The sequence below is a fragment of the Alligator mississippiensis genome, chromosome 3 (genome assembly GCF_030867095.1).
Source record: "Alligator mississippiensis isolate rAllMis1 chromosome 3, rAllMis1, whole genome shotgun sequence".
NCBI lineage: Eukaryota > Metazoa > Chordata > Crocodylia > Alligatoridae > Alligator > Alligator mississippiensis.
The window spans coordinates 108,039,916-108,061,266 of record NC_081826.1 but is presented as its reverse complement, the minus strand read 5'-3'; the positions used below and the strand labels follow the sequence as shown (position 1 = coordinate 108,061,266).

At 40.8% G+C, this 21,351-nt stretch overlaps 1 protein-coding gene across 1 annotated transcript; it reads left to right on the top strand.

Moving 5' to 3' along the window:
• Nucleotides 1-1,046: 1,046 nt before the first annotated feature.
• Nucleotides 1,047-20,821, top strand: LOC102558800 (cytochrome b5). The gene is made up of 5 exons (XM_006273187.4): nt 1,047-1,212; nt 10,327-10,455; nt 14,548-14,577; nt 18,562-18,596; nt 19,569-20,821. Exons 1-5 carry the CDS (start codon nt 1,072-1,074, stop codon nt 19,645-19,647), a joined length of 414 nt encoding a protein of 137 aa, XP_006273249.2. The 5' UTR covers nt 1,047-1,071; the 3' UTR covers nt 19,648-20,821.
• The last annotated feature ends 530 nt before the right edge of the window (nt 20,822-21,351 follow it).

The following is a 21,351-nucleotide window of genomic DNA, read 5'->3' as shown; positions in this document are numbered from 1 at the left end:
CCACAGGGTCCCCGAAAGCATGGGGCCTGGGGCGGTCACCCTGATTTGCCCCTTCAGGGTTGGCCCTGCCTGTGACGGTTGCCTAAGGGCAAATGAGACCCGGGGGCATCTGAACCCCAAGACCTCTGGGCTTGGGCCTTCACAAGGATGCCTGCCAATTGATTTGGGAGCATCTGAAGCCCCAAGCTCAAAAGCCCTGTGTGGAGGATACTTGCCCATTCTAGCATCACATATGGTGCTTGAATGATTGAGTTTTGCTCAGTTGAGAAGATTTGGAACTGATTTGGCTGATTTGACCTGGCATATGAAACATTTTCCAAAAAAAAGGAAAAAAGTCAAGACTCCCCCAGTGTGATTTGGGTTTTGCATATGCTGCCTCAATTAGCTGCCTCAGAAATGACCCTACAGGTTGAACCATTTTACTATGATTGATCATACATCCTAGACGGGTTGCAATTATTGTACAAATACGGTAATTATTGTACTGGGCTGTGGCCAAGGCTCAGGCTCCTTTCCGCCCAGGGGGCGAACAGATGACCTCCAGAAATAAAGGGCTCAGGGGCTTTAAAAAAAACAAACCATGTAATTAAATAAGGTTAATTTATGTTAATGTTGATTTATGATTAATGTAGGTGACTGCCCCCCCTCTGCTCAGGTTTGCAGCTGGGTGCCCGTACACATTGCCCCCTCCCTTGTTGACCTGGGACCACCCCCACAGGGGGGAGGGGCTGCGAGAGCGCTGGGGGCGGGGCTCGAGCACGGTGACGTCTCCGAGCGCCGCCGGGCCGGGGGGAGGGGGGGACTAGCACGAGACCCCGCGCAGCAACACTACGCGGCTCGTGACGCCAGATTCTTAGAACTAAAGGCCACGCGGAGGGGTGGGGTGGGGAGATCTCCCGCTCCACCAATGAGGAGCCGGCAGAGGCGGGGAAAAGAAAGAGGTGCCGGGTGTCGATAGGCTGTTGCGGCACAGAGGGGCGGGACGGCGGCTGCTCGCAGCCAATGGGCGCGCGCGCGAGGTGGTAAGAATCTGCCCGGGCCGGCTGATCGGCGGAAGCGGGAGTAGGAGTGATGGAAGAGACGGAGGAGCAGTGCAAGGCCTGGCGGGGCCGCTACTACCGGCTGGAGGAGGTGCAGCAGCACAATCATAGCCAGAGCACCTGGATCCTGCTGCACCACCGCATCTATGACGTCACCAAGTTCCTCGAGGAGGTGAGGTGACGGGGGCTGCGCGCGCCCTTGTGTCCGGCACTGCTCCCTGCCACCAGGCACCTGGCACTGCCCAGCCCAGCTTTCAGGCGGTTATTTATTTATTTTATATAAATATTTAATATATCATATGTATTGATTTATATATACTTTATAAGAAAGTGATCTCCCTTTAAAAGACAATCCAGTTTTAAAGTTTGTTGCCCCATTTTTAAAGCTTGTTCACGACCCTTTCCTACTTTCTCGCCACCTGCTTTTCGGTCGCGGCCCATGGGGTTGAAAAATGCTGCCCTAGTGGCAGCTGCAGGCTGGCAGCACTTGGGTAGTAGCACCCTCAGTGGCGTCTTGCGAGGGAAGCGGGGTTTGCAGGCAAATCTCGCCGGGGTTTTTAAAGGTGAGAAACAGCACCCATGGGTTTTTCCTCTCAGGCTGGCAGAGTTCCAGCCTGCGGGGGCTGCTTGGAACCCTCCATGTACTCCTTTGCCCCACACACTGGGAGGCCTGGGGGCAGTGGGTTGGGAGTGAGGGGCAGTGGTTCAGGACTGGCCATCGGTGTTAACAAATGCGTCCTGGTACAAAAAAGGTTGAGAGCCACTGCTCTAGGGGGCGTGTGGGGTCCTGCACAATGTGGCGTGGCTAATCCAGCCGTGATGCAGCCCTTCCAGACCGAAAGAGCTCCCTTCGAGATCCCCAGCACAGGGGCTTTGGCCAGACTCCCGTCACCTGAAAGTTGGTGTGGTGGTGCAGATGGAATAGGCTGCTTTGGTCACCCGTGATTTGAAACACCTTGTTTGGGTGTCCATGGGCTCTTTCTTTGTCCTTACATCTGCTGCACTTCTCCAGACATACAGGCCCACCTGTCAAAGTGGTGAGTGTACGCTGCAGAGGCATTTAAGTCAAAAGCATGTAGTGTTGCAGTTCCACGTGCCTCTGTGCTCTCCGGTGGACACGGTCCGTGTAGGAGCTCTGCCTGAAAAAATAGTTTCACCTGCTGTCGTTGAGAAAAACTTCCAAGGTTCCAGTACTGCACCTGAGGCAGTCAGCTGGCTGCAACATTTAGATGTAAAATTGTGAATATGTTTGTCTTTGCTTTGTGATCACCCTGCCACATAAGTTACATAAAACTTATTAAAACCTAAACATTAAAAGGAGGAAAATGACTTATTGGCCTTTAAGCTGGACGGTTCAAAGGTTAACAGGGCTTTGACACTGCAGATGTTTTTGCCTTGTTCTGGATCGGGGTATTTTGTAAATCCCTTGAGTAGGGTTGGATGTTGTGGCAATGCTAACATCCAAAGTGCTTTCTTCTATATGGTGCTTTCTGCTCTTGCTGTGTGCTACCTGTGGCATATTTACTCATGCTCCTACAAACAAGATGCAGCTAACTGATATTGAAATCCTGGGGGTGGAAGGAGCTTTGCATGCAGAACATGAAATCGGTGTCAGTTGTTTCAGACTAGGTCAATTTGACATGCAACAGTGTCAGAAATTCTTGTCAGATAAAGCCAGTGAACTTGTGGCTACCAGTGGAATGGTTGCTCAGAAACAAAAAGCTTAAAGGATTTGCTTGTGGGGTGGGAGGAGGGAAATGCAGTTAGTAAATACTGAAGAGCACAGCTTTGTGTGCAGCCATTCCCAAGACAGATCAGCTTTTCAGTTTGTGGTTAAATTGCATCGTTTCTGATCTTTATATGACTGAGGACTAAGTCTCAGAGAAGAAGCTTGTATAAAAAGCAATAAATACATTTTGTGTAAACATTTTTTAACATAAGTTACAAATACTGGTTAGGCACTAGCAGAAGACCTCAAGTCGTTTAGTATGTATTGGTCAAATAGTGATCTTAACTCTGGTGTTAATGAGCTAATTTTGGCTTACTACATAACATGCTTAGAACAAAAGGAGGTTTGATACATTTATTCCTTAAGAATATCCTTTTAAATGGACAAACTTGAATACAGCACATCATTGTATCTTAATAAAGGAAAGTGTTTAAGAATTATTTTTTTTACCAGCAAAAATATTGGCTTTAATACCATTACATCTTCTCTACAGAAATCAGGCTTTTTGCTATTTCTCTTATGCTTTTAATTTTTTAAGTAATTAGTTCATATTTATAGATATATCCATATATTTATATCGTTATCAATATGAGAGAGATCAGGTATCTAGCCCACGTAAAGAAATTGTCTATTACTAAGATGCTACAACCCTTTTTAGATGTAAACTCATTTGACCATATACTAAAAATAGAGTTTGATCATGGATCTACATGTACACTGTTAAATCCTTCAGAGTTCCTGCTAATATTAGTATTAGGGTAGATTACAGGATTTGTATTTCTTTTGAGGGGTGAAAGACTGGTGACCCCACGACTGCAGTTTTAGGAATATTTAATGTTGCACGCTTTGATAGCTACATAAACTTTTTGTCTGGCATAATGTTGTATTTGCTCATATTGGAGGAAATTGAACAATTTTGGTCCTGCTTTCTGTAAGGAGAAGGATGAAACTCATGAGTTGTGGTTGTCACTCAGGCCCTTTTAAGTGGCTAACACATTTGTAGTGACTCCATACACAAATAAAGGGAGCAGCATAAACACCATCGATATGGTAAACGATCAGTGGTAGGTTAAGTGTTCTTGCTTTGTTGCTGACCCATGTCACCGGAGCCCAAAGACGATCAGTTTTTTTTATGGCAGCAGTGAAATAAATGGAAGTACTTGAGCCTGCCTATAGAAAGCCTAATGTAGCTCCCTTTGAAGTTTAAAACAGAGCTTTGCTGTTGATTTCACTAGGAACTGGATCAGACACTGATCAGTCAGATTTAGTAGAGAAATTGCAGAGCAGAAATAAATATGTATGTCTAAGATTTTGGATATGATCTGTTCAAGAAATACACTAACACAGTATTTTTAATGAAGTGTGTCTAATTTAAATCTCTTGTTTTAGAGAGATTTTTCTGCTTAATAAAAAATATTCAGCAATAGCTTAGTTTTAGAAATACAGTTTTCAAAAGTAAATGGCGACTCTGACTGCTGATTCCACTTGGTTTTGCACTTGCTGTAAGGTTATACTTTGGGGCCAGTGCAGCTGAACCAGAGGCTGAACAGCTGCCTCAAAAGTTTAGAGAAAATTTCAGAAGAAAAATGTTAGTGGAGCGCAGGAATGTGACTTTATGACATCTAGGTATCAGATCACTGTATGGTTGTGTCACTGTCCTATGTGTCACTTCATTGATTTGTTCTGGGTAGAAAAAGTGAATTCATGTAATGTACATTTTCATCAGGCTACAGTTCTGTGTTTTAATCCTCTTCTGGGCAGGAAAGATCAAACAGTGGTCCATTAGGGCACATTGTGTTTACTCAACTTCAGGTTTGTCATCATGACATACAAGTTTGAGTTCAGAACCTCTACATTTTAAGATAAGGAACAGTATTCTCTGCTATACTAAAATATTGATGAAGTCTAGGGAGAGTTTGGAAACATTTCTAATAACAGTAGTAGAGGAGCGTTAAAGTAGTGGTTAGTGGGGCTGACAAACTTGTTCAGGTTTTGAGAAAGGCAGTAATTACATGTATAGCTTGCTTGCTCACTCTAGAGAGAGATCTATCTATCTACATAGATAGCTATCTTACTTACTAGGTAAAGCTTTAAACATAAGAGCAAGTGCTATTCTCTTTGCTCCCCTGATTATGGAAAATGGGCCTGAGGCGGAAGTGACTTATACAAGTTTACAGAGTTAATCAGGGATTTCTAAAATATACTCCCCTAACACAGCTCTTTAGTTTATGTTTCTCTTTGTACATGCTTTTCCAAACTTGGCTCAGTGCACAACTCTTTTTCTCATGGTTTTGCTATCACACACTTTATTTCAGAAAACTCCCCAGAATAAAAAAGGCAGTTCTGGGAGCCTATGGCTGAGGTAGGCAGTAGTAGATAAAGCTGAAATTATCCCAACCAAAGAGCCTGCAACAAATCAAAGCTCCCAAGATGTTCTGGCTCTTTGCCCCTGAAGTTTTCCATTTCTTATTCCCTTAGTGAATAAAATGTTCCGTAGCAGTGACCTTCTGCTGGATCCAGATTTTTCAAGGCTGAAAGCCCACTTCTATCTCTGAGCCTAGATATGCAGATTTATGGATTTTGCCTTACTTTACCCTGTAAGAAAAACTTGGCATATCAAGGTGGTTAAATGAATAGAGCATTGAACTCTGACACAGAAAAAGATTAGTGACTTGTACCTTTTGGAGGGGTTCAGAAATAAGTAACTGTAGGCATTCAGCCAAGCTGAAAACGATGGTTTCTGAAGTTTCTCAAACTTGTGCTCAGTTATTTTATCTGAAGCTATAATGACTGTTCGCTCCTGTTAGAAATATTGTGAATTGTTGTAACTTAAGGCTTATTCCACAGTAGAAACTTCCCTGTTAATTGGTGACGTGTGTGATCTTGGGTTTGGTGTTTTAGTAGTGGCAGAAGTTCTAAAATAGATAATTGTGAAGATGTTTTTGCTAGTAAAGCTTATTTTACTTAACGCCATTATAAGTGTAGAAAGCACATTTTTGCTTGTATAAGCTGTGTTTACATGCTGAGGTGTCCTGGTGTAAGTAGATGGGTTTATTCACTTTACTGTAGGCCTGGTCAAAGATTCCTAGGATCAAGAGATACTAACATCTTCATTAGAGAGGAAGTTTTGGTAGTAAAATGTTCTAACAAAGTATAAACAAATATCTGGTATAATCTAAACAAAATACAGAACTTGAAAAGGGGCTTAAAATAGAACTTGGGAACTTGATTTTTGATGCTTTCTAATGAAAAAGTAACTTTTAACGTTTGGTTAGCGGCAGCAATGATGTCTCTTTCATTTCATAGATTCATAGAAGTTAGGGGCTAGAAGGGACCGCACAAGATAATCAGGTCCAGCCCCCTGCTCTAAGGCAGGAAAGACTGCTGAAGTCAGATGACCCCAGCAAGGTATGCGTCCAGTCGTCTTTTGAAGATCTCCAGGGAAGGTGACTACCACCTTTGTGGGGAGTCTGTTCCAGACTCCGAACACGCAAACTGTAAAGAAGTTTTTCCTTATGTCTAATCTGAAGCGATCTTCTATCGGTTTGTGACCGTTATTCCTAGTCTTCACCTGGGGTGCCTTGGTGAACAGATGTTCTCCTAGTCCTTGATGTTCGCCCCTTATGTACTTGGCTGCCAAGCCCCCGCCCCGCCCCTGAGTCTTCTCTATTCCATGAATGGGGGTAGAGTTTTATGATTAGTTTAATTATTTTTCACAGGGTCCTGAACACTTTGACAAAGGTGCCATTACCTTTCTCTCTAGTTAATGATGCTGATGACATACTCTTACTAATAGGGAAAAATTTGGAACACTTAAACATGTTTAACTGGTGTGGGTGGGGGGGTTTGTGCGCGTGCGTGCATGCTCTCCTGGCTGTATGGCCCAGTGATTGGCTGGAAGGTCAGTGTCGTTGTCTAAGGCTTGTTCTGCCATGTAGCTTTGCTAACATATAGGTAGAAAAAATGTTTCCTTTGACATACAGTTACATTAGAAGAACCCTTGAGATTTGTTCCATTTGAGAAATGGGTTTAGCTTGAAGCAAAAAAAGCAGGCATAAGCTGTATTTGTGGTTAGACATAGATTGCCATAGTAACTTTTACTGTCAGTCTTGGCAAACAGTGAAGCGTGCACAAAACCTAATTTACTTGCTTTAGGCCGGGAGTGTCTGTTTTGGACCTGGTCTGACAGCACGCCGAAATAACTGTCAGTCTTTGCATTAACTGGAGCGGACTTTGGACCAGGCCCTACCTAGTATGTGCATATAAACATGTGGTCTAGTCAGGTGAATGAAGAGCAGCATAAATTCACTTCCCTTTTGTTGTTTATGTAATTTTCATTAGAAAATCACTTCCATAAAAAATGTTTCCATTTCCTTCTTAGGAAGTTATGGCCTAGATCGGGGGTCAGCACCTCATCATCTGCAGGCTGGACCTGGATCCTTTGGTAGGAGAGGGCTTTGCTTGCTCTGTGAGTGGGCAGAGAGTAGTGGCAGTGGTTGGGGTCCTAGCGTCAGCCTGTCACCAGAAACCATTGCTGACTAATGGTTTAAGGAGTACCCTATTTGCTTGCATACCACACACTCCCACATAAGAAACCTGCTTGATTTTGGAAGGTGGAATGTAGAGAATTTGTTTTTTTGTTGGTTTCCTGGAGTCGTAGCATACAGCCGGCTTTTCATGAAGACATCCTGCTTCAAAATGCCTATCTGTTTCTCTTTTCCTCCTAGCAAGAAGGGGAGGTGCTCACTGCCTCTCTCAAATTGGAAGCAGTTTTTTACTGTGCCCCTCTTGCTTGCTAGCAGGGTGGGAGAAGTTGGCAACCTTTTTGAAGCATAGTGTCTCGAATGCTGGTTCTCCATGCTTCTGCCCTGGTGAAGAAAATAAGGTTCCATACTTAAGGTACATACCCCTATTTTTGCAGGACTGATTTTTTTTTGGGGGGGGGGGAGGAGGAGGGAGAGGGGCAAGGTGTGTAGGTATGATATGACAGTAAATAGGGTATTTATCAGTGTAGTACTGCAGTTAATAGCTGATAAACTGTTCGTGGCTCTGGGAGCCACTGTGGCTATTTGATGTGTGTGTTGTGATATAAACATACAAGTAAAAATTAACTTTTTTGAACTGGACTAACCCTTTCTTAGCATGAGTTATGCACACAACTAGCACAGTCTCATGGACAGCAAAGTTCAGTCAGTTAAGTATGCTATAAATCTCATGGCAGTGACGTTTAGCGCTGCTCATTTCTAGACCTTTGTCCTGTCTCTTCTCTGAATAGTTATCAGAACTGATTCAAGGGCAGGATTTGGTACAAGTGCCATACTTGCACGTCAGTTTGCATAATCTCTCCCCTGCACGCACTCTCTCAACTTTTTTTGGCACAGTTACTCTGTCTAATCTTTAGTACTTGCACTTTTTAAAAAGCTCCCTCTTTTTGCTTAGTCACCGTGGATATGCTCTGGGCTATTCGTTCTGGGAAGCTGTAACTTAAAAAAGACCAAAAAACCCAACCTTTTAAAATTGCATGTGTAAACACTTGTTTACAAAATAAGAAATGAGTCCAGCTGTTAGGCATTTTTTTTATTTTGTAGACACCATTTGAAACTTGCAACAGTGGCTTCCTTTTGATTTCCATGACCAGGAATATTTGATTTATAGTTTGGGAAGGGATATAGGCAGTAAAACAGTTATGAGAAAGTGGGAGTGAGAACTCTCTAAACTTCACAGAAGTAGCTGATGTTTCTGAAAGCAGTGATTCCTCTGTTTCAGACACAGCATAAAGAAGGCCTTGCGTTCCATGTTGCATAACATTGGCTGTATTTGGCTAACAGCAGGAAGCTTTCTCTAATAATTGATTCAGTACCTAGTGTTTTTCCCCCCTCTCAAATGCAGAATTCTCTCCCAAATGTTAAAAGCTCATTAAGGTTGCAAAGTGGAAAATTTGGAAGTGAGGAAACATTACCTTATGTTGCTAAGGTAGTCTGTATTAAAAAATTTCTTATTTGTGAGTGCTTGATTTTTAGTTCTTTGAATGTAGTGCACGTTATATTGATGCACATGGTACATGACATCTTGTTTCTGTTCCAGTGATTGAATGTGGTAAACCTTGCCTTTTTGGACAATATTTGTTTTCATAACTCTGACCCAAGGCATTCATTAAGCAAATATAATTAAAGTGCATTAGGATCCAATGTCTGGTATGGTATCCCATTAGAAGTATGGTATCCCATTTCCAAATCTAGAGTGAGAGGCTTTTTTGGCATATTCCTGTCTGACTTGTATTGCCATGTGTGACTTCTTGGTACTAGAGAATATAATCCTTGTGAACTAGAAAATGTTGGATCTCTTTATACTTTCGGCTTCACTGTTGCTGAGTTCCATCATACATGTTCTACAGGATGGTGGGGACTCGTTGCCACTACTTGGAAAGTACCAAGCTTGAAGAAACTTGGTAAATCCTTACAAGTTTGTCTTGAGGAAAAGGAGTAGTCATTTGGCTGGGTTAGCGGAGCGGAGAGGAGGCCACCTAGATTCAATGTCATTTTGCAAAGCAGTTATGTAGCAAATACCTTTTAAGGTAACGCTCCTCCTTGTCCTCTGCGGATCATGCCCCCAGAGAGTTTAAATGTATGTTGGGCGGAGGAGGGGGGTATGGGGTAAGGTATTGTTTTTTTTCTCTGGTGTCATTCTCAGTGACCTAGTGCTCCCTTTCCTTTAAGAACAGGCAGCCAATCTTTGCTTCAAGCAAACTCCTGGCTGTTCATAGGTGCTGGCAGCTTTAAATGTTACTTGTTTGATTATTTTACTTGTTATAGTTGGAAGAAATAACTGAAGCACAGTATGTTATTGAATTTTTTAAAATCATTGTATGGCATTCAGTCGGCTATAATGGACTTGTTAAATTGTGGTTGAAAACTACAGCATGGGAAAAATTAAGTAGGTATTAAATATTCAGTGTACCTTTAAGTTACCTTAATGAGTTGCAGTAAGAGTTAAAATACAAACTTGCAAAAGAACTGAAATTCTATTCATTGCAAGTTTTCACATAGTTGGCCTTTTGGTTTAGATTACAGATGCTAAGGAAACTCTAGATATGTAAAGCTTTTCATAAAATTAAGTAAAAGTCCTTATGTGTCCTAACTGTTGTAAAAGTCCCCACTGTCCAGTGCATTAGGATTTGTTTGGGCTGTTGCCAGAAGTATAAATAATGCCCACATGTTAGTAATACCTGCATTATTTAAAAACTAATTTTCTTTGCCATGACTCATATAGTTCTGACAAGAGTATATGATGCTGTTTGTAGCAACTATAGTCACCCAGTTGGAGACTTCGAAGAAACTGTAGTTAAAACATAGGAAAGAAATCAAAGGTGAGGGTGAATTTAAAACAACATCCCTCACATTCTGATTTTTTGAGAATGTGTAAGTTATGGGTTTTTTATAATAGAATATCCTCTGAAAGGCACAAACCAAACCCACCCACAATCTTATTTGACTTTTAGAAAATCATGCGATTGGATTTCCAGGATCAAAAACTGACTTCTAAACATTTTTCCTACAGCATCCAGGTGGTGAGGAAGTCCTAAGAGAACAAGGTGGAGGAGATGCCAGTGAAAGCTTTGAGGATGTTGGTCATTCCACAGATGCTAGAACACTGTCAGAGTCGTTCATTATTGGGGAGCTTCATCCTGTGAGTACATCATTTTAACAGAGTATAGACGCTCACCACTACACACAGATCATCCCTTCTGGGGTTCAGAAACTTCTGTAATTGTCCGTAAAAATAGCGTGAGTGGTAAGTAGCTGGTTCTAGTCATATCTTTTCCCAGCACTGGCCACCTGTAGATGAAACTAGAACAATCTTTCCTGGTCCAGCAGAAGAAGAGATTGGAGACCCTTGGGTTGACGCTTTTCCTCATATTTCATAAGGAATGTGATGTTTTGCTTTCCCCAGTCTGTGTAACAGGAGATGCATAAATATGATGTCTGATCCTTGAAGCCAGTACACTTGTGAATTTACCTAAATCTTCTGTAAGGTTTTGAAGAAACCAGCTAACCAGCAGTTGCTTATCTGCACTCTGGTTGTAACCTTTAGCAACGGCAGTCCTAGAAATCTATTCATAATTAAGCACATGTTCTGAAGTATGTCCATATTCCGAGAAGGGATTGCTATGGATACAAACTGTACAGGGTGCTTTCCAGTTTCATTGTTCAAAGTGTGATGCCTGTGTTTGGTTCATGATATCAGCCTCTCTGCACAATGAAACTGGAAAGGACCCTGTATAATCCAAGGAAAAAAAGCCTAATCTGTGGACTGGTGGTTAGAGTATGGCTTGGGAAAGTTGGAATGATACAGGTTCATGGCTCTTTGGGTGATGGGGGAGACCTGCTCTTGTCTGGAGTACTGTCATGGATGGGTGTATCTTGCTTAGGAAGGTCAAGGAAGGGGAGTGAAGGACGGCGGTGTTGCTTCATAACAGATGTGTTTGTTCTGAGGTTCCATGCAAGGAGGGAGGTAGAGCTGTTCAGAGTTTCTGGGTTAAGGTCAGAGGGGAGAACAGGAGCACATACCCATCATGCTATCACCTCTCTAAACCACCAGACCTGGAGGAAGAGGTGAATGAGTTCTTCTTTAAACAGCAAATTTCAGGGTATCTCTAATTACCGTGACACCTGCCAGAAAGAAAACACAGCAGTGCAGAGAAAGTCCAGTAAGTTCTTGGAGTGTGTTAGGGATAATTTGGTGTGTGGAAGGGGCACAAGGGAAACTCTTCTTGACTTGCTGCTCACAAACAGGGAAGTATGAGAATGTGAAGGTGAAAAATACCTTGGGTGACAATGACCACGAAATGATACAGTTCAAGATCCTAAGAAAAGAGGAAGGAAGAAGAGCTGCAGAAAAAAAAGACACTGCATTTTGGAAAAGCAGATTTTAACAAACTGAAGGAGCTGGGAAAGACCCCTGGGAGGCAAGTCCGGTGAGAAAAGAATCTAGAAGAGCTGGTTATGCTTTGAAAAGATCTTATTAGATATGCAGGGACAAGTTATCCTGATGTGAAGAAAGAAAAGGAAGTGCAGCAGGGGACTGGCTGGGTTAAACAGTGAGCTCTTCAGTGGGTTGAAATTAAAAATGGAATCCTACAAAAAGTGGAGACTTGGCCATAATGTTAGGTTAGAGTGCTGTACAGGCTTGCTGGGAGAAGGTCAGGAAGACTAAGGCATGATTTCATGTGTAACTAGCCAAGGACATAAAAGGCAATAGAAGGAGACCCTCCAGGTAGGTCAGGAGTAAGAGGAAGACCAAGGTATGTGTAGGGCCCTTAGTCAATGAAGGGGACCTACAGTACGAGATGACACAGTTGGCAGCAAGAATAGGGATGAAGACACCCAGCCTAAAGTAAGTAGAAAAACAGGTTAGAATTAATGAAGAGAAGTGAGGTTACAGAATGCATGCTACAGTACTGAAGGAATTTGCTAAGGTAACTTAAGAACCATTGGCAAGTCCCTTTGAGAAATTAAGGTGGTCAGGTGAGACCCTTGATAACTAATTATAACATAATTAAAGGGAAGGAGGAGGATCTGGGTATTGCACACTAGTGGGTTTGACTCAATACCTGGAAAGATTGTGGAAGAGACCAAGGTGATCAGAACAGCTAGCCTGGGTTTATCAAGAACAAACTGTGCTTGCCCAACTTGATTTCTTTGTATGAAAAGGTAACAGGTTCATGGATTGGCGGGGGAAGGGGAGGGAGAGCAGTAAAAGTGATAGACCTGGAGTTTAGTAAGATAAGAAAATATAGTTGATGAAAATTACTAAAAGGTGGATATAACTATTTGGATCATTGTTCTCAGATAGTCATCAGTGGCTCAACATCTAGCTGGAAGGAGGAATCAAGTGGAATTACTCAGAGGCCTATCCTGGGTTTGGTATTATTTAGTGTTTTCATTAATGGTTCAGAGGATGAGAATAAATGCATGTTATACACCAAGTTAGTTGGAGTTGCAGATACTCAGAAGAATGGAGCTAGGTTCCCGAATGACCTGGATAAACCAGAGAAATTGTCTGAAAACAATCCAATGTAATTCAACAAGGACAGGTAAAAAATCCTTCACCTGGGATGGAGCAATTGCCTATAGAAATATAGGCTGGGGAATCTTTGGCTTTGCTGCAGCACTGCAGAGAAGGACCTGATTGTTACAGTGAATCTTAAACTAAATGAGACAACAGCGTGTTCTTGTTGCAAAAAAAGGTCAACAACAGACTGGGCTATATTAATAGACGTGTCACAGTACAAGGGAAGTGATTCTGCTCTATTCAGCCACTCAGGCCTCACTGGAGTACTGTGTCCAGTTTTGAGCATCATACTTCAGGAAGAATGTGGACAAGTCAGAGTCCAGCAAAGTCACAAAAATGATTTAGAAGTCTGGGAAACACGATTTACAAGGAAATGCTGAAAGAACTAGGATTATTTAATCTGGAGAATCGAAGGATAAGGGGGAATTGATAAAAACCCTCTAATACCTGAATGGTGGCTATAAAAAGGATGGAGATAGGGTATTCTGTGGCTTCAGAGGACAGAGCAAGGAGCTATGGTTTTAAATTGCAGCAAGGGAAATTTAGATGGGGTATTAGACCTTTTTCATTTGGGGGCGGTCAAGCACTGGATCAGGAAAACTGTAGAATCTCCATCCATGAAGTTTTTAAGAGCAGTTAGACAAAGTTGTCTAGGATATTTTAGACAAATGCTCCTTCCTCAAACAAAGAGTTGGACTAGGTGACCTCCTGAGGTCCCTTCTAGCCCTACTATTCTACGGTTCTATATCTGTGCCATTCAGTCCTTGGAATAGAAATGTACTTGAGAATTTATGCTTCATTCCTTAAAAGGTTTCTGGGATTGTGGTTATTAAGGATTCCTGTAATAACCGCAGTGTGGATAAAAACGCTATTTGTGACTTTTTCCCTGACCACTTTTTAAGGATTGTTGAAAACATCACTGCCTTTGTGCTGGTAACTGGGGTGTTACCAGCACAGGTCGTCTAAATCTCTCTGAACCTTTCTGTGTAGCATCTAGGATATTAGCTACAAAGGCAGTGGATATTAGCTTTTCTGTTTATTCAAAGAGTTAACTCGTATGATCTTGCACCTTTTAGCTGTCCAAAATGCCACAGCAGAGAGAATTTTCCTAATCTGCTTTTTTTTACCAGTTTTTCTTCATTTCCCATCTGTTTTGTGGCTCCCCTTACCCTATGTTTGATACAAAAGAGAATTTCGCTTTGGTTTCAAGGCACTGTATGGCTTCTCTCCATCTTAACATAATTCTCACTTCCTACTGAGATGTTGATGCCTGTGTCCAGACTATGTTGCTAGTTTCCATGCACACTTAGAATGAACGTGCGTGTTAGATCTTCTTTCTTATGCTGCCCCATATGTATTTCTATGCATAGACTAGGAGCCTGTGTCTTCTAGGGGCAAAGAGAATGCAAATATGTTGGCTTAGGGAACCTTGGCCTACATTGGAGAGCTACATTTCGTTGAATAAAGAAACATGATAGGAATTTTGTAAGCAAGCAAGTAAATCTTGATAGATCCCATCTATTAAAGTAACTTAGTTGTACAGATCTCTTCAGTTATAGTTAAACTACTCTTGCAGCAAACTTCCTGGCCCACTCCCCCAGAATCAAACAGATATGTACAGTATGGGAGGACCACGTAACTGAAATGAATAACCTTATGACTTTTCTGTTGTACGTTTTTATCTAACTGTCATTTATTTTCTTTCAGGATGACAGAGACAAGGTTCAGAAACCAACGGTAAGTGCTATTTCTTTTGAACCTTCAAATCCAGTATTTCTTCTGAATGCCAACATGTCTTTGCATAGTGTGCCAAAAACCTCCTGCCACCAGGCTGGAGTGGTTAATACTACTTAAACTTAGTACTTTAGGTCATTTACTTGTCTTAAGATCCCCTAACTTCCTCTGTTTTGGTCAAGATGGCACCATGCTGAGTCCTGGCTCTGCGGGTACCAGTTATTAAATCACATTTACAGGGAGCTGCTTTTGAGAGACACGTGTAGATACTCATATGCAGCATGGACATGTGGTATGTCGGTATTTGTGGCTTTATGATCAGTGTTTCAGGTTGGCCTTCTTTGGGGCTTCTCAGACAGCCCAAAAGATACTTCAGCCCTAGTTTTGCTATGGAGAAAGTGCTGTCAAGTACACAAACTAACCTGTTTTGTGGTCACTTAATCAAAGTCTTGGATACAAATACAATTTTTCAGGTAGAAGTGATTTTAAATTTCTTGCTAAAGTTGATGTCAAGAGCTGAGCATAGCTAAAGGTTTTCCAAGTGCCTTGACATCTGCATTGTGGTGCTTAGGAATACTTCTCAAATACTATAACAAGCATGAAATGTTTAGCACACTTAAGTAGTATGGATAGAGTAGGAATGAAGTTAGGATAGAATCATCAAAGAATGGCTGAAATGCATCTCCAGTCATTAAGCTCAAGCTCCCAGCTCAAGGCAAGCACAGCCCTGTCTAAACCATTAGATGCGAGATCATAGTCTAAACAAGTGATTCTTGATCAAGTGCCTTGAATTCCTTTCAAGGGTGCCACTGTTAGGTGTGCAAGCATGACTCACAAAGTAAACCTGAGGATTTCAAATAGGAGTCCGTAGTGGTAAAAACCTTCGGTGATCTTTCTGAATTCTTTGGAACAGACGAACTGCTGTTATTTTTCTGTAGTCAAAAATGGAGTGAAAACTAGGAACTAGCTTTTGGGGGTTTTTTGAGGGGTACCTGGAGTCTAAATCTAAACCATCAGATGGGAGATCATGTACCACTCACCTGTTACTATTCATAAAGAATTTGTTATATTCATCATCCTACCTGGATTTTGCTTTTAAAGTTTTAAATCTACCATGGTAGGACATGCACCCATAATCTTTGGAAGTACTGCTAGTTTATAAAGAAGTTTATAATGAGTTGCTCATGTGGTACCAGCAAGTTGGAAGCAGTGAATTACTGGTGCCACTTGTTTAAATTTCAACACCTATAGTCCTGTTGCTGTCTTAAAATGATCAGGAAGCCATTGTTTATATGGTGTGGTATTGCATCATAGACCATGGGTAGGAGTTCAGAGAATTGCTGCTCTTGTGGTAGAAACCACTAGCACAAGACATTCCAGTTTTTTCGTCTTGGAGCAAAAATGGCTGCTCCGGGAGAAAAATAACTTGTTTACAGCAAGGTAGAAATCACTCCTGGGAAACTAACTCTCTGCATACTTTTCCCTGGCTTAACTTCCCCCAGGGATCCAGGAGAAGCAGAGCCAGGGAAAAGCCTCCCCTGTTTTCCTGAGATGGGGGTCACCCCAGCCTGGAGAAGGTGTGGAGAAGGTAATGGCTCCCACCTGTCATATAGACTAGGAGGTGAGGGAAGAAGCAGTTGCCAGCTAGTTGTTAACTGTTTCTTACACCAGAGTCCCTGGTATGAGGATCAGGCAGGAGGCTTTGCCCTGCTGCTCAACTCCCTGGGGAGAATGGGAGGACTAGAGCAGCCCACACTGTACCCAGACTGGAATCACTCTAGCCTTGGGAAGGCACAAGGAGCAGGAGAAAACGAGTGGTTGCAGACTGAACATCTGGACTGTTTCCTCTCAGAATAATTTCTAGCAGTGGAAAATTTCCACCTCTAGATTTGGACATTTGTACATGGCCTTGATGTGCTCCTCTCCAGTAAGACAAACCCTAGTTTTTAAAAAACTTGTTACATAATGCACGTCTTGTTGCACTAATCAGACTCTGTGCTCTTTGAGGGATTACTGTGAGACTGGTAAGAATTACAGTATTATTTTTAAATCTCTAAAATAGTTTTTATGAGTTAGTTTGCTCTTCCTGTTGAGTCTTAAGATTCATGTTGGAGTTCTGCTCTTGCTGCTTATTAGTAGAATTTCAAATTTGATATGGATTTTTCTTGCAAGTTTATAGTATGTAAAAATTGTCTCACTTAGGCCTTGATTCATGTTACACTTAGGAAGTGTTAACTACACTTAAACCAAAAGCATCCATGTGTTCAGGAAAAAGTGTTCCAAGAGCTATCGTATGGTCTTAAAGTTAGTATTTTTTGGGCGAGGCGTATATCCAGGTGGTGTTAAGTAATACATGCTTTGCTATCATGGGACTGCTCCACAGAGATAATACTATTAGTCTTCACCGGTACCAGTGTGGTGTTGGGACTGGCATCAAAAAATAGCTGTTTATCAGATGTAGCCTCCCCCCCCCCCAACTTCAGTGGCGCTTGTTCAAGATTCAGGTGTGGTATTGGGAAAGAGATGAGGTTCTTGGTCCAATAGTTAGCTGTTTGTCAACTGCACAAGTGGCTCCAGTGCTGTCCAGAGGGCTGAGAATGTAGTAAGCATTACTGTATCCCTTCTCAGAAAACTTTCTAACTCATAATAATGCATACTACAATCTAAATAAAAAAACATCTTTAGTGTAATGTGACAAGGCCCTTGAACTCCTAACTTTGGCCTGAGAGACTGATTTAAGGGCTGGGGCATTTCACAGTAATTTGCATGTTTTGGAAGTCCAAACAAAATTGCTGTAGTATCCAATATATTTTAAATAATAGTATTATAAACATGATACATAATCTCAATGTTTTAAAATACGTATGTACATTCTTAGCTTGAAACCACAATATGAACTATGGAAAAAATAATATTCTTAAGTATTTGTTAATTAGAGACTCAGTCCTGCCATATCTTCTGTCAGTGGTATTTTCAGTGTCTTTTAGACTCAGAGCACCCTTGGATAGATTTGAGTCACCCCTTGGAAAATGCCAGATCTTGGTTTTCACCATCTCTCTTTTCTTGACTACAGAAAAACAATAGAGCTATTTTTCTGTTACAAAGAACTCATCACAGCTATGGTTTTCTTTTTAAAATCGCTGGGTTCATCTTGTGAATCATCCTTGCATAGCTAGCAGTGTAAACATTGTGTGGTCACCCCATGGCTCCCTTGAATGGATCTGAAAGGGAATCCCAACCCCAGCTAGTACCCTAGTTAAGAATCATTGATCTAGTTCTTGCTTGTTACAAGAAGCCCTAACAATAGATTATATCTAAAAATCTGTCTGATTTGAGTTCACAGTACAAGTTTTTCTAAAGTTGCATTAGCAGAAGCTTTCAAATTATTTTTAGAACTTTAACTTCATGTAAATCAGTGACTTAAATTATTCCACCTGGATTATCCATTAATATGTGTATATATAAGTTTGAAATTATATCTAGATAGAATTATTGGCAGGCAAGGCATCCTGATCTTTAAAATGTGTGATGTTTTCTACTTCAAGTAGTTGAAACACTTTTAAAATAATTTATCTGAGTTAGAAATGAAGCATGGAAAAATTTAAGTACCAACAGATATTTCACATATCAAAAACAGTTTATAAAGAGTCTGATGTAACCTTGACTACAGGAAATCTCTGACTAATAAGAAACTAATGCCAAGTAGCTTTTTAATGTAATATCTGTGTTACAAGTATGGTCCAAATTGTAGCAGGGAAGCATGCACTCGGAATAATATCTGATTGGAAAGTGACTACAGAAACTTGTAACCATAAATTTGACTTTGCTAGTCTGAGAGCTAAATACATATTCTTCCCTTGGCTACATATTGGAAAAAGGGGCAAGCTGAGCCCTTATGTCAGACCCATTTTATTAGCTAGGCTTCTGGGAGAAACAAAGGAAAAGTGGCATCTTGAATTAAGTATCTGTTATGACTTTGTTTTTCAGGACACACTTATTACTACAGTGCAGTCTAATTCCAGGTATGGTATGGCTGTGTGCACGTGTTTTTACAGCATCTGCTGAAGTCAGCTCTAGTTCACAAAAGGTTGTGCTGTATAGATCTCTCTAATTTAATTAGTCTATAAGATGCAAATCTATCCTGCCTTCTGCTTGACATCAGACTAACATGGCTAACTGCATCTCTCTGCTCATGGCTTCTGTTGTAATTAAAATAAAATATCCTTTTTCATGATGCCCTTGCCTAGTCAGTGAATCGGGTGGTATTTTTATGTGCAACTGTTGAGAAGTTGGACCTGAGAAGGTGACAAACTATTGTTGTGCTTATAATTAAAATCTATGTTTGCGTCTGAATCTTTCACAGTATGAGAGGTTTTGTAGTAGGCGGGCAGGGGGTGGGGAGCTGGTGTCACTGCTTACCACAAGAAGTACTACTAATTTAAAATATATTCAGTGATTTTACTCTAATAAGAGGTAGCTAACTGTTTTGTCTGGCTTACTGACATGCAGCAGCTCAGATATAAAATGGAGGATGCTGAGCTATAGTAGTTAATATATTATAACTAGTTTGTACAGATATTTTAGTATTCCAGCACAATCATAAATTTATAGAAGAATATCATTTATGTATAGTAGGAGAATCTAAAAGGGAATCTTTTTAGTTAAGGAACCTTCTGCAACTTATTTTGGGTAAGACTTACCCAGTCTATCTGCTTTTCAGCTGATAGGCATTCTGGGCAATACCATGGCTTTAACCTTGACTGGAATCTTGTCTTCAAGTCAGCAGACTTCAGAGTTTAGCTTTGAAGAATCTTACATTGGCTGGCACATGCATATCACTCGCATTGATATTAGACCAACCCAAATGCTCTGCAATATTGCTTGGTAATCTTTCTTCTTCATTCAACAGAAGCAGATTCTTCCAGTCTGTCAAAATTTTAAAATTTATCAGCTGTTGGATGTGACACAGAAATAATTCTTATGATTTCTTCTAGTTCGTGGACCAACTGGGTGATCCCAGCAATAGCAGCAATAATTGTGGCCCTAATGTATCGTTTCTACTCATCGGAGTAAACCTTCCTGAGAAGTAATGAAGGGAGAGACTGATCTGGGGGGAAAACAGAAACCATCTTAACCCACTGCATTTCTGATAACAGAAGAGCCTGATGACAACAGAAAATTTTAAAATGCAACTATTTCAGAAAACCAAAACTATTCTTCTGCACACTTTTTCCTTCACACTGCCATTTTATTTAAACTTTTTAAAGTAATAAAGGTAGTCTTTCTCTTTTGTATAACAATTTTATTCTCTAATGAATCACTTTTAAGATTACTGTACTGATTTGTGTTAAAGAACACTTACATTATGTATGTACCAGCCTGAAATTTGTAACCTTTCTTCTTTTAATGCTTTAGGCTTTATGTGACTTTCATATAAAACCTTGAGCCTTAAATGACCATCTAAACTGTGTGTGTGTGTATGTTCATGCACGTGCCTTTTTTTAACCCACAGTCTTGTGTTTGTCTTATAGTAGTATTTCAAATGGCTTTGGTTTTTCATACACAAAGAACTCATAACTAGTTGGATTTAAAATATCTTTTTATTAAGAATAAAATGGTGGAGAATGCTGTCAGTGGGATGATGATGTGATATCTGTAAAGCTTATATGCATATGTAGAGTCTAACTTACATAGTATGTGGATCTACATAAGCTGCAGAATGTTCTTAGTTAATTCCTCTCTGCCATCCCTGTCTCTGCCACTGGTATAGAGACTACCATCAGACTTTTTATTTAATTCTGTCATCCTTAGAAAACAAGTAATTGAACCATAAGAAAAAGAAACCCCACTGTCTTTACTTCATGAACATCCCCTGTATGTTTTGCAAAAACACTATCAGATAAATTCTGCAGTGGGAAACATGGTGCCAGGTAGTGCTGTTCTCAGCCAAGCACTCAGGTAATTCTGTGATTTTTTTTTTTTTTTTTTTTTTTTTTTTTTTACAAAACTGTTTATAAATCTTTACGTCATAGTACCCCTGTGGATAAAATGGATAACATAAATCTGCACTAACTAGTTAACTGACTGTGCTGTTTCTTTATGGGTCACTTCGGGGAAAAAGGTAACATGCAATGTACTGACCATGATGTACAACCGGAAGAAGAATTTTGCTGTTTGCATTATGTAAGAGATTCTTCTAAGTACTCGCATGTGCAATATCATGAATAAAAGTTTAATCTGTGATGTATCTCATCTCTTCAGATGTGACTGTTTAACTTGTACGTGTACAATTTACTTGTCAGTAATGCTCTTTTTCCTTGGGTCTTCAAAACATATTGATGTATCTAATGTTATAAGCATTCCAATCAGTGGGTTTTTTTAGCACTGCCAGCTTACCTTTCCAACTTGCATTAGAGGTCTGGGTAGTGTGGCATGCAGGAAAAAAACTTGTGAAAGGATCCTTCCAAAGAGCTGCTACTGAATGGTAGATTGCCCTGAATGGTATATCAGCTGTATGGTATATCAGTAGCAGCCCAAGTCACTAACCTGCCTCACTGGCGGTTCAGTAGGAGTTTTAACGTTGGTTGAAGGGTTCCTTTCACATTAGCAATACAGAAGGGATGCATTGCCCTAGCCTATGTTGTTCAAATAAACAACAGAAGGCCAGTGCACTTTTCCTTAGTCTCCAGGCCCTTCTCATATACTTACCTGTTGACTAGAACTATAGTGATACAAGCTTGAGGAGCTGCATGAACAGATTGATGTGACATTGTGGGC

Bases quoted from the DNA above. Each gene is read 5' to 3' on its own strand.
- LOC102558800 (XM_006273187.4), top strand. From the start codon at position 1,072: ATGGAAGAGACGGAGGAGCAGTGCAAGGCCTGGCGGGGCCGCTACTAC. The intron at 14,578-18,561 runs GTAAGTGCTATT...TTTGTTTTTCAG, and splicing joins ACAAGGTTCAGAAACCAACG to GACACACTTATTACTACAGT. The intron at 18,597-19,568 runs GTATGGTATGGC...GATTTCTTCTAG, and splicing joins ACAGTGCAGTCTAATTCCAG to TTCGTGGACCAACTGGGTGA.